A 12,344-nucleotide genomic window follows, 5' to 3' on the forward strand; every position below is an offset into this window, starting at 1 on the left:
GCTCTGCACAATAACATGCCTCTGTGTCCTGCTGTCGCTGCCAGTCCCCCCGGGCTCTGCACAATGACATGCCTCTGTGTCCTGCTGCTGCCGCCAGTCCCCCCGGGCTCTGCACAATGACATGCCTCTGTGTCCTGCTGCTGCTGCCAGTCCCCCCGGACTCTGCACAATGACATGCCTCTGTGTCCTTCTGCTGCTGCCAGTCCCCCGGGCTCTGCACAATGACATGCCTCTGTGTCCTTCTGCTGCTGCTGCCAGTCCCCCCAGGCTCTGCACAATGACATGCCTCTGTGTCCTTCTGCTGCTGCTGCCAGTCCCCCCGGGCTCTGCACAATGACATGCCTCTGTGTCCTGCTGTCGCTGCCAGTCCTCCCGGGCTCTGCACAATGACATGCCTCTGTGTCCTGCTGTCGCTGCCAGTCCCCCCGGGCTCTGCACAATGACATGCCTCTGTGTCCTGCTGTCGCTGCCTGTCCCTCCGGGCTCTGCACAATGACATGCCTCTGTGTCGTTCTGCTGCTGCCAGTCCCCCCGGACTCTGCACAATGACATGCCTCTGTGTCCTGCTGTCGCTGCCTGTCCCCCCGGGCTCTGCACAATGACATGCCTCTGTGTCCTGCTGCTGCTGCCAGTCCCCCCGGACTCTGCACAATGACATGCCTCTGTGTCCTTCTGCTGCTGCCAGTCCCCCGGGCTCTGCACAATGACATGCCTCTGTGTCCTGCTGCTGCTGCTGCCGCCAGTCCCCCCGGGCTCTGCACAATGACATGCCTCTGTGTCCTTCTGCTGCTGCTGCCAGTCCCCCCGGGCTCTGCACAATGACATGCCTCTGTGTCCTGCTGTCGCTGCCTGTCCCTCCGGGCTCTGCACAATGACATGCCTCTGTGTCGTTCTGCTGCTGCCAGTCCCCCCGGACTCTGCACAATGACATGCCTCTGTGTCCTGCTGTCGCTGCCAGTCCCCCCGGACTCTGCACAATGACATGCCTCTGTGTCCTGCTGTCGCTGCCTGTCCCTCCGGGCTCTGCACAATGACATGCCTCTGTGTCGTTCTGCTGCTGCCAGTCCCCCCGGGCTCTGCACAATGACATGCCTCTGTGTCCTTCTGCTGCTGGCGCCAGTCCCTCCGGGCTCTGCACAATGACATGCCTCTGTGTCCTTCTGCTGCTGCTGCCAGTCCCCCCGGGCTCTGCACAATGACATGCCTCTGTGTCCTTCTGCTGCTGCCACCAGTCCCCCCTGGCTCTGCACAATGACATGCCTCTGTGTCCTTCTGCTGCTGGCGCCAGTCCCTCCGGGCTCTGCACAATGACATGCCTCTGTGTCCTGCTGTCGCTGCCAGTCCTCCCGGGCTCTGCACAATGACATGCCTCTGTGTCCTGCTGCTGCTGCCAGTCCCCCCGGACTCTGCACAATGACATGCCTCTGTGTCCTTCTGCTGCTGCCAGTCCCCCGGGCTCTGCACAATGACATGCCTCTGTGTCCTTCTGCTGCTGCTGCCAGTCCCCCCAGGCTCTGCACAATGACATGCCTCTGTGTCCTTCTGCTGCTGCTGCCAGTCCCCCCGGGCTCTGCACAATGACATGCCTCTGTGTCCTGCTGTCGCTGCCTGTCCCCCCGGGCTCTGCACAATGACATGCCTCTGTGTCCTGCTGCTGCTGCCAGTCCCCCCGGACTCTGCACAATGACATGCCTCTGTGTCCTTCTGCTGCTGCCAGTCCCCCGGGCTCTGCACAATGACATGCCTCTGTGTCCTTCTGCTGCTGCTGCCAGTCCCCCCAGGCTCTGCACAATGACATGCCTCTGTGTCCTTCTGCTGCTGCTGCCAGTCCCCCCGGGCTCTGCACAATGACATGCCTCTGTGTCCTGCTGTCGCTGCCTGTCCCTCCGGGCTCTGCACAATGACATGCCTCTGTGTCGTTCTGCTGCTGCCAGTCCCCGGCTCTGCACAATGACATGCCTCTGTGTCCTGCTGCTGCTGCCAGTCCCCCCGGACTCTGCACAATGACATGCCTCTGTGTCCTTCTGCTGCTGCCAGTCCCCCGGGCTCTGCACAATGACATGCCTCTGTGTCCTTCTGCTGCTGCTGCCAGTCCCCCCAGGCTCTGCACAATGACATGCCTCTGTGTCCTTCTGCTGCTGCTGCCAGTCCCCCCGGGCTCTGCACAATGACATGCCTCTGTGTCCTGCTGTCGCTGCCTGTCCCCCCGGGCTCTGCACAATGACATGCCTCTGTGTCCTGCTGCTGCTGCCAGTCCCCCCGGACTCTGCACAATGACATGCCTCTGTGTCCTTCTGCTGCTGCCAGTCCCCCGGGCTCTGCACAATGACATGCCTCTGTGTCCTTCTGCTGCTGCTGCCAGTCCCCCCAGGCTCTGCACAATGACATGCCTCTGTGTCCTTCTGCTGCTGCTGCCAGTCCCCCCGGGCTCTGCACAATGACATGCCTCTGTGTCCTGCTGTCGCTGCCTGTCCCTCCGGGCTCTGCACAATGACATGCCTCTGTGTCGTTCTGCTGCTGCCAGTCCCCCCGGACTCTGCACAATGACATGCCTCTGTGTCCTTCTGCTGCTGGCGCCAGTCCCTCCGGGCTCTGCACAATGACATGCCTCTGTGTCCTGCTGTCGCTGCCAGTCCCCCCGGACTCTGCACAATGACATGCCTCTGTGTCCTGCTGCTGCTGCCTGTCCCTCCGGGCTCTGCACAATGACATGCCTCTGTGTCGTTCTGCTGCTGCCAGTCCCCCCGGACTCTGCACAATGACATGCCTCTGTGTCCTTCTGCTGCTGGCGCCAGTCCCTCCGGGCTCTGCACAATGACATGCCTCTGTGTCCTGCTGTCGCTGCCTGTCCCCCCGGGCTCTGCACAATGACATGCCTCTGTGTCCTGCTGCTGCTGCCAGTCCCCCCGGACTCTGCACAATGACATGCCTCTGTGTCCTTCTGCTGCTGCCAGTCCCCCGGGCTCTGCACAATGACATGCCTCTGTGTCCTTCTGCTGCTGCTGCCAGTCCCCCCGGGCTCTGCACAATGACATGCCTCTGTGTCCTGCTGTCGCTGCCTGTCCCTCCGGGCTCTGCACAATGACATGCCTCTGTGTCGTTCTGCTGCTGCCAGTCCCCCCGGACTCTGCACAATGACATGCCTCTGTGTCCTGCTGTCGCTGCCAGTCCCCCCGGACTCTGCACAATGACATGCCTCTGTGTCCTGCTGTCGCTGCCTGTCCCTCCGGGCTCTGCACAATGACATGCCTCTGTGTCGTTCTGCTGCTGCCAGTCCCCCCGGGCTCTGCACAATGACATGCCTCTGTGTCCTTCTGCTGCTGGCGCCAGTCCCCCCAGGCTCTGCACAATGACATGCCTCTGTGTCCTTCTGCTGCTGGCGCCAGTCCCTCCGGGCTCTGCACAATGACATGCCTCTGTGTCCTTCTGCTGCTGCTGCCAGTCCCCCCGGGCTCTGCACAATGACATGCCTCTGTGTCCTTCTGCTGCTGCCACCAGTCCCCCCTGGCTCTGCACAATGACATGCCTCTGTGTCCTTCTGCTGCTGGCGCCAGTCCCTCCGGGCTCTGCACAATGACATGCCTCTGTGTCCTGCTGTCGCTGCCAGTCCTCCCGGGCTCTGCACAATGACATGCCTCTGTGTCCTGCTGTCGCTGCCAGTCCCCCCGGGCTCTGCACAATGACATGCCTCTGTGTCCTGCTGCTGCTGCTGCCAGTCCCCCCGGGCTCTGCACAATGACATGCCTCTGTGTCCTGCTGTCGCTGCCAGTCCCCCCGGACTCTGCACAATGACATGCCTCTGTGTCCTGCTGTCGCTGCCAGTCCCCCCGGACTCTGCACAATGACATGCCTCTGTGTCCTGCTGTCGCTGCCAGTCCCCCCTGGCTCTGCACAATGACATGCCTCTGTGTCCTTCTGCTGCTGGCGCCAGTCCCCCTGGGCTCTGCACAATGATGTGCCTCTGTGTCCTGCTGCTGCTGCTGCCAGTCCCCCCGGGCTCTGCACAATGACATGCCTCTGTGTCCTTCTGCTGCTGCTGCCAGTCCCCCCGGGCTCTGCACAATGACATGCCTCTGTGTCCTGCTGTCGCTGCCAGTCCCCCCGGGCTCTGCACAATGACATGCCTCTGTGTCCTGCTGTCGCTGCCAGTCCTCCCGGGCTCTGCACAATGACATGCCTCTGTGTCCTGCTGTCGCTGCCAGTCCCCCCGGACTCTGCACAATGACATGCCTCTGTGTCCTGCTGTCGCTGCCAGTCCCCCCGGGCTCTGCACAATGACATGCCTCTGTGTCCTTCTGCTGCTGCCACCAGTCCCCCCGGGCTCTGCACAATGACATGCCTCTGTGTCCTTCTGCTGCTGGCGCCAGTCCCTCCGGGCTCTGCACAATGACATGCCTCTGTGTCCTGCTGTCGCTGCCAGTCCCCCCGGACTCTGCACAATGACATGCCTCTGTGTCCTGCTGTCGCTGCCAGTCCCCCCGGACTCTGCACAATGACATGCCTCTGTGTCCTTCTGCTGCTGCCACCAGTCCCCCCGGGCTCTGCACAATGACATGCCTCTGTGTCCTTCTGCTGCTGGCGCCAGTCCCTCCGGGCTCTGCACAATGACATGCCTCTGTGTCCTGCTGTCGCTGCCAGTCCCCCCGGACTCTGCACAATGACATGCCTCTGTGTCCTGCTGTCGCTGCCAGTCCACCCGGGCTCTGCACAATGACATGCCTCTGTGTCCTTCTGCTGCTGCCAGTCTCCCCTGGCTCTGCACAATGACATGCCTCTGTGTCCTTCTGCTGCTGTTGCCAGTCCCCTCGGGCTCTGCACAATGACATGCCTCTGTGTCCTTCTTCTGCTGGCGCCAGTCCCTCCGGGCTCTGCACAATGACATGCCTCTGTGTCCTTCTGCTGCTGCCTCCAGTCCCCCCGGGCTCTGCACAATGACATGCCTCTGTGTCCTTCTGCTGCTGCCTCCAGTCCCCCCAGGCTCTGCACAATGACATGCCTCTGTGTCCTGCTGCTGCTGCTGCCAGTCCCCCCGGGCTCTGCACAATGACATGCCTCTGTGTCCTTCTGCTGCTGCCAGTCCCCCGGGCTCTGCACAATGACATGCCTCTGTGTCCTTCTGCTGCTGCTGCCAGTCCCCCCGGGCTCTGCACAATGACATGCCTCTGTGTCCTTCTGCTGCTGGCGCCAGTCCCTCCGGGCTCTGCACAATGACATGCCTCTGTGTCCTGCTGCTGCTGCCAGTCCCCCCGGGCTCTGCACAATGACATGCCTCTGTGTCCTTCTGCTGCTGCCACCAGTCCCCCCTGGCTCTGCACAATGACATGCCTCTGTGTCCTTCTGCTGCTGCCGCCAGTCCCTCCGGGCTCTGCACAATGACATGCCTCTGTGTCCTTCTGCTGCTGCCGCGAGTCCCTCCGGGCTCTGCACAATGACATGCCTCTGTGTCCTTCTGCTGCTGGCGCCAGTCCCCCCCGGACTCTGCACAATGACATGCCTCTGTGTCAATATTACACTGTTATACAAGCTGTACACTGACTGCTTTACATTGTATCACAGTGTCACATCTGCAGTGCCATCCCATGAGAAAATATCATACAATATTACACTGTTATACAAGCTGTACACTGACTGCTTTACATTGTATCACAGTGTCACATCTGCAGTGTTGTCCCATGAGAAGATATCATACAATATTTACACTGTTATACAAGCTGTACACTGACTGCTTTACATTGTATGACAGCGTCACATCTGCAGTGCTGTCCCATGAGAAGATATCATACAATATTACACTGTTATACAAGCTGCACACTGACTGCTTTACATTGTATCACAGCGTCACATCTGCAGTGTTGTCCCATGAGAAGATATCATACAATATTTACACTGTTATACAAGCTGTACACTGACTGCTTTACATTGTATGACAGCGTCACATCTGCAGTGCTGTCCCATGAGAAGATATCATACAATATTACACTGTTATACAAGCTGCACACTGACTGCTTTACATTGTATCACAGCGTCACATCTGCAGTGCCGTCCCATGAGAAGATATCATACAATATTTACACTGTTATGCAAGCTGTACACTGACTGCTTTACATTGTATCACAGCGTCACATCTGCAGTAATGTCCCATGAGAAGATATCATACAATATTTACACTGTTATGCAAGCTGTACACTGACTGCTTTACATTGTATCACAGCGTCACATCTGCAGTAATGTCCCATGAGAAGATATCATACAATATTTACACTGTTATGCAAGCTGTACACTGACTGCTTTACATTGTATCACAGCGTCACATCTGCAGTAATGTCCCATGAGAAGATATCATACAATGTTACACTGTGTTTACAAGCTGTACACTGACTGCTTTACATTGTATCACAGCGTCACATCTGCAGTAATGTCCCATGAGAAGATATCATACAATGTTACACTGTGTTTACAAGCTGTACACTGACTGCTTTACATTGTATCACAGCGTCACATCTGCAGTGTTGTCCCATGAGAAGATGACTGGGCTGTGATAGTATCGTACATAAGGATGTGGTTTTTTTCATTCTGGGAAGAGAAACCCCGAAGTATGCCATTGCATTTTGGTTTGTAACCACTACAGAGTTGCTTAGAGTGGCATTCAGAGTCGTGTGACTGCAGTTTCCCTTTTTTCAGCTTTGCCTTCATCCCTTTTTCCTCACAAAACTGCTGATCAAGTATAAAAGTTTGTACCACTTCTAAGCTGAGTCACAGGCACGCCACTTGTGGAAAGAATGAGCTGTTATTACCGGGCAAGTCCTGGTACAATGGTAATGCTAGACAGTGTTACCAGTTATTTCTGTAGATCTCTGTAAAGGTGCCCATTAATGTTAAAATTTCTCCTTCAGATTTGATCCTTTGACATGATTTGAGTGATTGAAAGTAAGGAAATTATTGATTGTTACCATTATCTGAACGATATAAAGTGGTCTTACGTTCCATTGTGATCATAAAACCCAACTTTCGGATTATTTTTCCTTTTCCAATTGACCAAAGAAGTTTCACAGCAATTTGTGCCACACACAGCGGTTTTCTCTACAATTCAATCATAAAAAAAGTATCAGAAGATCGAATCGGAAAGAAAAATTGTATCGTTAATGGCCACCTTTATACAGACGCCTGTAGACCAAGCCTATATATTTACTCCTAAATTCTGGCAGATATAAAATTCAGTATAGAAACACTACTACTACTACTACTACTACTACTACTACTACTACTACTACTACTACTACTACTACTACTACTACTACTACTACTACTACTACTACTACTACTACTACTACTACTACTACTACTACTACTACTACTACTACTACTACTACTACTACTACTTTAAAAGGAAGGTAAGTGTTGATCAGTTTTTCTACTATTGTACAGTCTATGCGTTTTGTGGCTAAGAGCTGCTTCATCGGGTGAATAAAGTGCAGTATGATGATAATACAGCACTTTATTGCCCTGCACAAGCGGCCCTGAGCTGTGAAATGCGTTCTGTCCTTTTATGCAATAGTTGAAGTAAAGTCTGAAAAAACGATCGGTGGTTTTTGTGAAAGTAAGCCGACATTGGCGTTCTTTTACCGTAACTTCCCTGGTAATCAGTTTTTTGCTGAATTCAAGTAATTTTCATTCAATTTTGGCCTCTAACTTGCTAAAATGTGTCCAGCAAGGGTGTAGTATACAGTCTGAGTATAATATAAGCAGGACAGCCAGGCAACTGGTATTGTTTAAAAGGAAATCTATATGGCAGCCGTCCTCTTCCCCAGTGCTTTACAGAGTATATATAATCCTGTCACTAATGGTGACATAGATGTTACAATTTTTTTTTCATCCAATCTTACTATTTCTATGTAATATAAGGGAGCTGCTTAAATTATCCTTTCAGTATATTCACTTAATTTACCCTTATACTACATAGAAATGGTAAGATTGGATGAAAAAGATTGTACCATGTATGGGGCACCATAACTCTCCCTCAGACGAGTTTACAATTTAATTCTATCATAGTCATATGTCTATGCACAGTATGTATTGTGTAGTGTATGTATCTTAGTCTAGGGACAATTTAGGAGACCCTACTTATTTGTATATTTTTGGGATGTGGGAGGAAACTGGAGTGCCCTGGAGGAAACCCGTACAGATACGGGGAGAACATGTAAACCCAGTGCTGAAAAGCAAGAGTGCTAATCACTTCACCACCGCGCTGCCCGTTTAATTTAATTTTCATAAAATGTTTGCCTGTAACTTACCAAAATGTGTCAAGCCAGGCACTAGTATACCGTACATCTTGAGCAGGGCTGTGGAGTCTGGGTAATTTCCGGTTCCTGGAGTCGGAGTTGGTGGTTTCATAAACTGAGGAGTCGGAGTCAGATGACTTTTAGTTTCAAACGTTTTTATTGTAGAAGCATAAAGTGAGAAAACAATCAGATGGGGACTAAAGAAAGGAAAACAAGTGTTTTATAAACAACAACAACAGGTTAATAGGACAAAATAGGTACCAGTGGAGGCAGATGATTTTTTTACCGATTTCACAACCTTGCTTTTGAGTATAATAAAAGCAGGACAGCTAGGCAACTTGCATTGTTTGAAAGGGAATAGATATGGCATCCTCCGTATCCCTCTAACTTCAAGTGTGCTTTAAGTTAATGTTTAGCTAACTTAAGGTGGCCATACACTAATAGATTTGCAGCAGATTCGACCATCAGATAGATTTCTGTCAGATGCCTGTCAAGCGGAATCTGACAGGAATCTATCTGATGTGTGCCACACACTAGGAACAGATTTCCAATAGATTTCAGGATGAAATCTATTGGAAATCTATCTAAATGCATTATTGGACCATTAGATCCAATGCAGCTCTATGGGCCATCGATCTGCAGCCAGCAGCCGATCGACCTAGATTTTCCATCCTGTCAGATAGATCAAATCGATCGAAATCAGCCGCAAATCGTTCTAAAGATTTGATAGAATTGATTTCTGATTGATCGATTTCATAGGATCGATCGATCGATGGCTGAAATTGACCAGTGTATGGGCCCCTTAAGAGACTTGAAGGGGGTTAAAAAGTTTCCATTTGCAGTCAGTGAGCCAGCCAGTAAATGATATCCTTCTCACTCCAGATTATTCACTGAAGTTAATGTAACATATTAGGTACAACTGCTGGCAGCATTTTATGTAATCTAATTTTTTTTCTTAAGAGCTATCTGATTGGCTGGAATGAGTTTGTGAAGAACAAGTGGTTGCTGTGCTACATCTTGGCAATATCGGTCTCCGTAGTGGATTGGACGGTATCGTTGTGCTTCGTGTGTAGAGAGGTAATGTTTCTGCGAGTCTTTTTATGATTTCCTATCTGGCACAGACATGGGCACCCTGCTGTCCTCCGACCAGCGATCTCTGCAATCGAATCAAAGATAGCTTTATGGGCATGGCCAAGATAATAGTAATAATAATCCTAACATTTGTATAGCGCTTTTTTACTGCTGCACTCAAAGCGCTCAAGAGCTGCAGCCACTGGGACGTGCTCAAGAGGCCACCCTGCAGTGTTAGGTAGTCTTGCCTTGAACTCCTTACTGAATAGACACTGACCCTAGCCAGGATTCTCCCATGTCAATGACAGAACCGAAGATTCATACAGGCATTGCCAAAGCAGGGGGAATGGGGGACATGGGATGGGGTGGGGTAGGAGTACAGTGGGTTAGCAGTACAAGGAGATTTTTAGATTTATAGTTCATTTATGCTCCCCTCAAACTGTCATGCAGTGACAGTGTGCAGCGATTGTCACTGTGTATTCCTCCATTCCTCCTCTGTCTGTGGCATGCTGTGACATAGTGTGCAGCGATTGTCACTGTGGATTCCGCCTCTGTCTGTGGCATGCTGTGACATGGTGTCATAGGGTTGGGGGGAGAGATAGACACATACACTTGGGGGGGACACCGGCTGGGGGTCTGTTGGTCGTCACAATATCAAAAGCCATTACTGCTGCACCCCTGATCGATCTCTTCCATCTGAGATATTGACAGCATTCCCGATCGATCCTATTGACCAATTTCAGCTCAAAATGAATTGAAAATGGATCAAAACTTTGATCGAGGGGCCATGTAGCTGCACCGATTCTTTCACTTTAGTAAAAATATTGAATTGGAAGGTTAATCGGACCGCAATATTGAGTAATGCGTCACAACCTTAAAGGACAGGTGCAAGGTGAGGAAAAACAAAACTCTACTTACTCGGGGCTTCCTACAGCCCCTGGCAGCCTATCTGTCTTTAACCACAGCTCCGGTGTCCCGGGATCTATTCCGCTGCAGATGCCAACCTCGCCAGGGTCAGCATCTTCTGCGCAAGCGTTTGGCTGCGCCGCTCGCAATCACACTCACGTGGCCTGGAGTGTTCTACACAGGCTCAGTGGATGCCGATTTGGCGAGGTCGGCATCCGCAACGAAGGGGATCCCGGGACACCGTAGCGAGAGAAATGGGCTGCCAGGCACTGGAAGAAACCCCAGGTAAATAGATCTCGTGTGTGTAGGGTGTGTGTGTAGGGTGTGTGTGTGTAGGGTGTGTGTGTGTAGGGTGTGTGTGTGTAGGGTGTGTGTGTGTAGGGTGTGTGTGTGTAGGGTGTGTGTGTGTAGGGTGTGTGTGTGTAGGGTGTGTGTGTGTAGGGTGTGTGTGTGTAGGGTGTGTGTGTGTGTAGGGTGTGTGTGTGTGTAGGGTGTGTGTGTGTAGGGTGTGTGTGTGTGTAGGGTGTGTGTAGTGTGTAGGGTGTGTGTGTGTAGGGTGGGTGTGTGTGTGTAGGGTGTGTGTGTGTGTAGGGTGTGTGTGTGTGTAGGGTGTGTGTGTGTAGGGTGTGTGTGTGTGTAGGGTGTGTGTAGTGTGTAGGGTGTGTGTAGTGTGTAGGGTGTGTGTAGTGTGTAGGGTGTGTGTAGTGTGTAGGGTGTGTGTAGTGTGTAGGGTGTGTGTAGGGTGTGTGTGTAGGGTGTGTGTAGTGTGTGTGTGTAGGGTGTGTGTGTGTAGGGTGTGTGTGTGTAGGGTGTGTGTGTGTAGGGTGTGTGTGTGTAGGGTGTGTGTGTGTAGGGTGTGTGTGTGTGTAGGGTGTGTGTGTGTGTAGGGTGTGTGTAGTGTGTAGGGTGTGTGTAGTGTGTAGGGTGTGTGTAGTGTGTAGGGTGTGTGTAGTGTGTAGGGTGTGTGTAGGGTGTGTGTAGGGTGTGTGTGTAGGGTGTGTGTGTGTAGGGTGTGTGTAGGGTGTGTGTGTAGGGTGTGTGTGTGTAGGGTGTGTGTGTGTAGGGTGTGTGTGTGTAGGGTGTGTGTGTGTAGGGTGTGTGTGTGTAGGGTGTGTGTGTAGGGTGTGTGTGTGTGTGTAGGGTGTGTGTGTGTAGGGTGTGTGTGTGTAGGGTGTGTGTGTGTAGGGTGGGTGTGTGTAGGGTGTGTGTGTGTAGGGTGGGTGTGTGTAGGGTGTGTGTGTGTAGGGTGGGTGTGTGTAGGGTGGGTGTGTGTGTATGGTGTGTGTGTGTGTGTGTAGGGTGTGTGTGTGTGTAGGGTGTGTGTGTGTGTAGGGTGTGTGTGTGTAGGGTGTGTGTGTGTAGGGTGTGTGTGTGTGTGTGTGTGTGTGTGTGTGTGTGTGTGTGTGTGTGTGTGTGTGTGTAGGGTGTGTGTGTGTGTATGGTGTGTGTGTGTAGGGTGTGTGTGTGTAGGGTGTGTGTGTGTAGGGTGTGTGTGTGTAGGGTGTGTGTGTGTAGGGTGTGTGTGTGTGTAGGGTGTGTGTGTGTGTGTGTGTGTGTGTGTGTGTGTGTGTGTGTGTGTGTGTGTGTGTGTGTGTGTGTGTGTGTGTGTGTGTGTGTGTGTGTGTGTGTGTGTGTGTGTGTGTGTGTGTAGTGTGTGTAGTGTGTGTGTGTAGGGTGTGTGTGTGTGTGTAGGGTGTGTAGGGTGTGTGTGTGTAGGGTGTGTGTGTGTGTAGGGTGTGTGTGTGTGTAGGGTGTGTGTAGTGTGTGTGTGTGTGTATTTTTCTTATCACTTCGCACCAGTCCTTTAAAGAGGAGCTGTCAGCCATACTATCTCAGGAAAAAAAACTTGCTTGCTCTAGATAAATACTTGCTCTACTTACATAACACATGTATTGCATTGTCCATGTTTTGATTTTAGTGATTTTTCTACAGTAAAAAAAGAGAAAAGCCTTCTTGGCATTTCCCATTTTAACTGTGGCTATTTTTAAGCCAATCCTGATGTCATTTCCTCCCTTACTCTCCTCTGCCTGATTTACCCGCCTTCCACTATAGAAAGTGCATTGTCTCAGCATGAGAAATATTGGCCAA

General features: G+C 51.9%; 1 protein-coding gene across 1 annotated transcript in view; it reads left to right on the forward strand.

Annotated features, from left to right (window-relative positions):
* TPCN2 (two pore segment channel 2) overlaps positions 1–12,344 on the forward strand; it is a 131,471-nt gene that overhangs the window by 57,941 nt on the left and 61,186 nt on the right. The window contains exon 5 of the mRNA XM_068261638.1: positions 9,240–9,356. Within this exon, the coding sequence (XP_068117739.1) occupies positions 9,240–9,356 (117 nt within the window). The remainder of the gene's footprint in view (positions 1–9,239; positions 9,357–12,344) is intronic.

This window comes from Hyperolius riggenbachi, chromosome 11, assembly GCF_040937935.1.
Source record: "Hyperolius riggenbachi isolate aHypRig1 chromosome 11, aHypRig1.pri, whole genome shotgun sequence".
Classification (NCBI taxonomy): Eukaryota; Metazoa; Chordata; class Amphibia; order Anura; family Hyperoliidae; genus Hyperolius; species Hyperolius riggenbachi.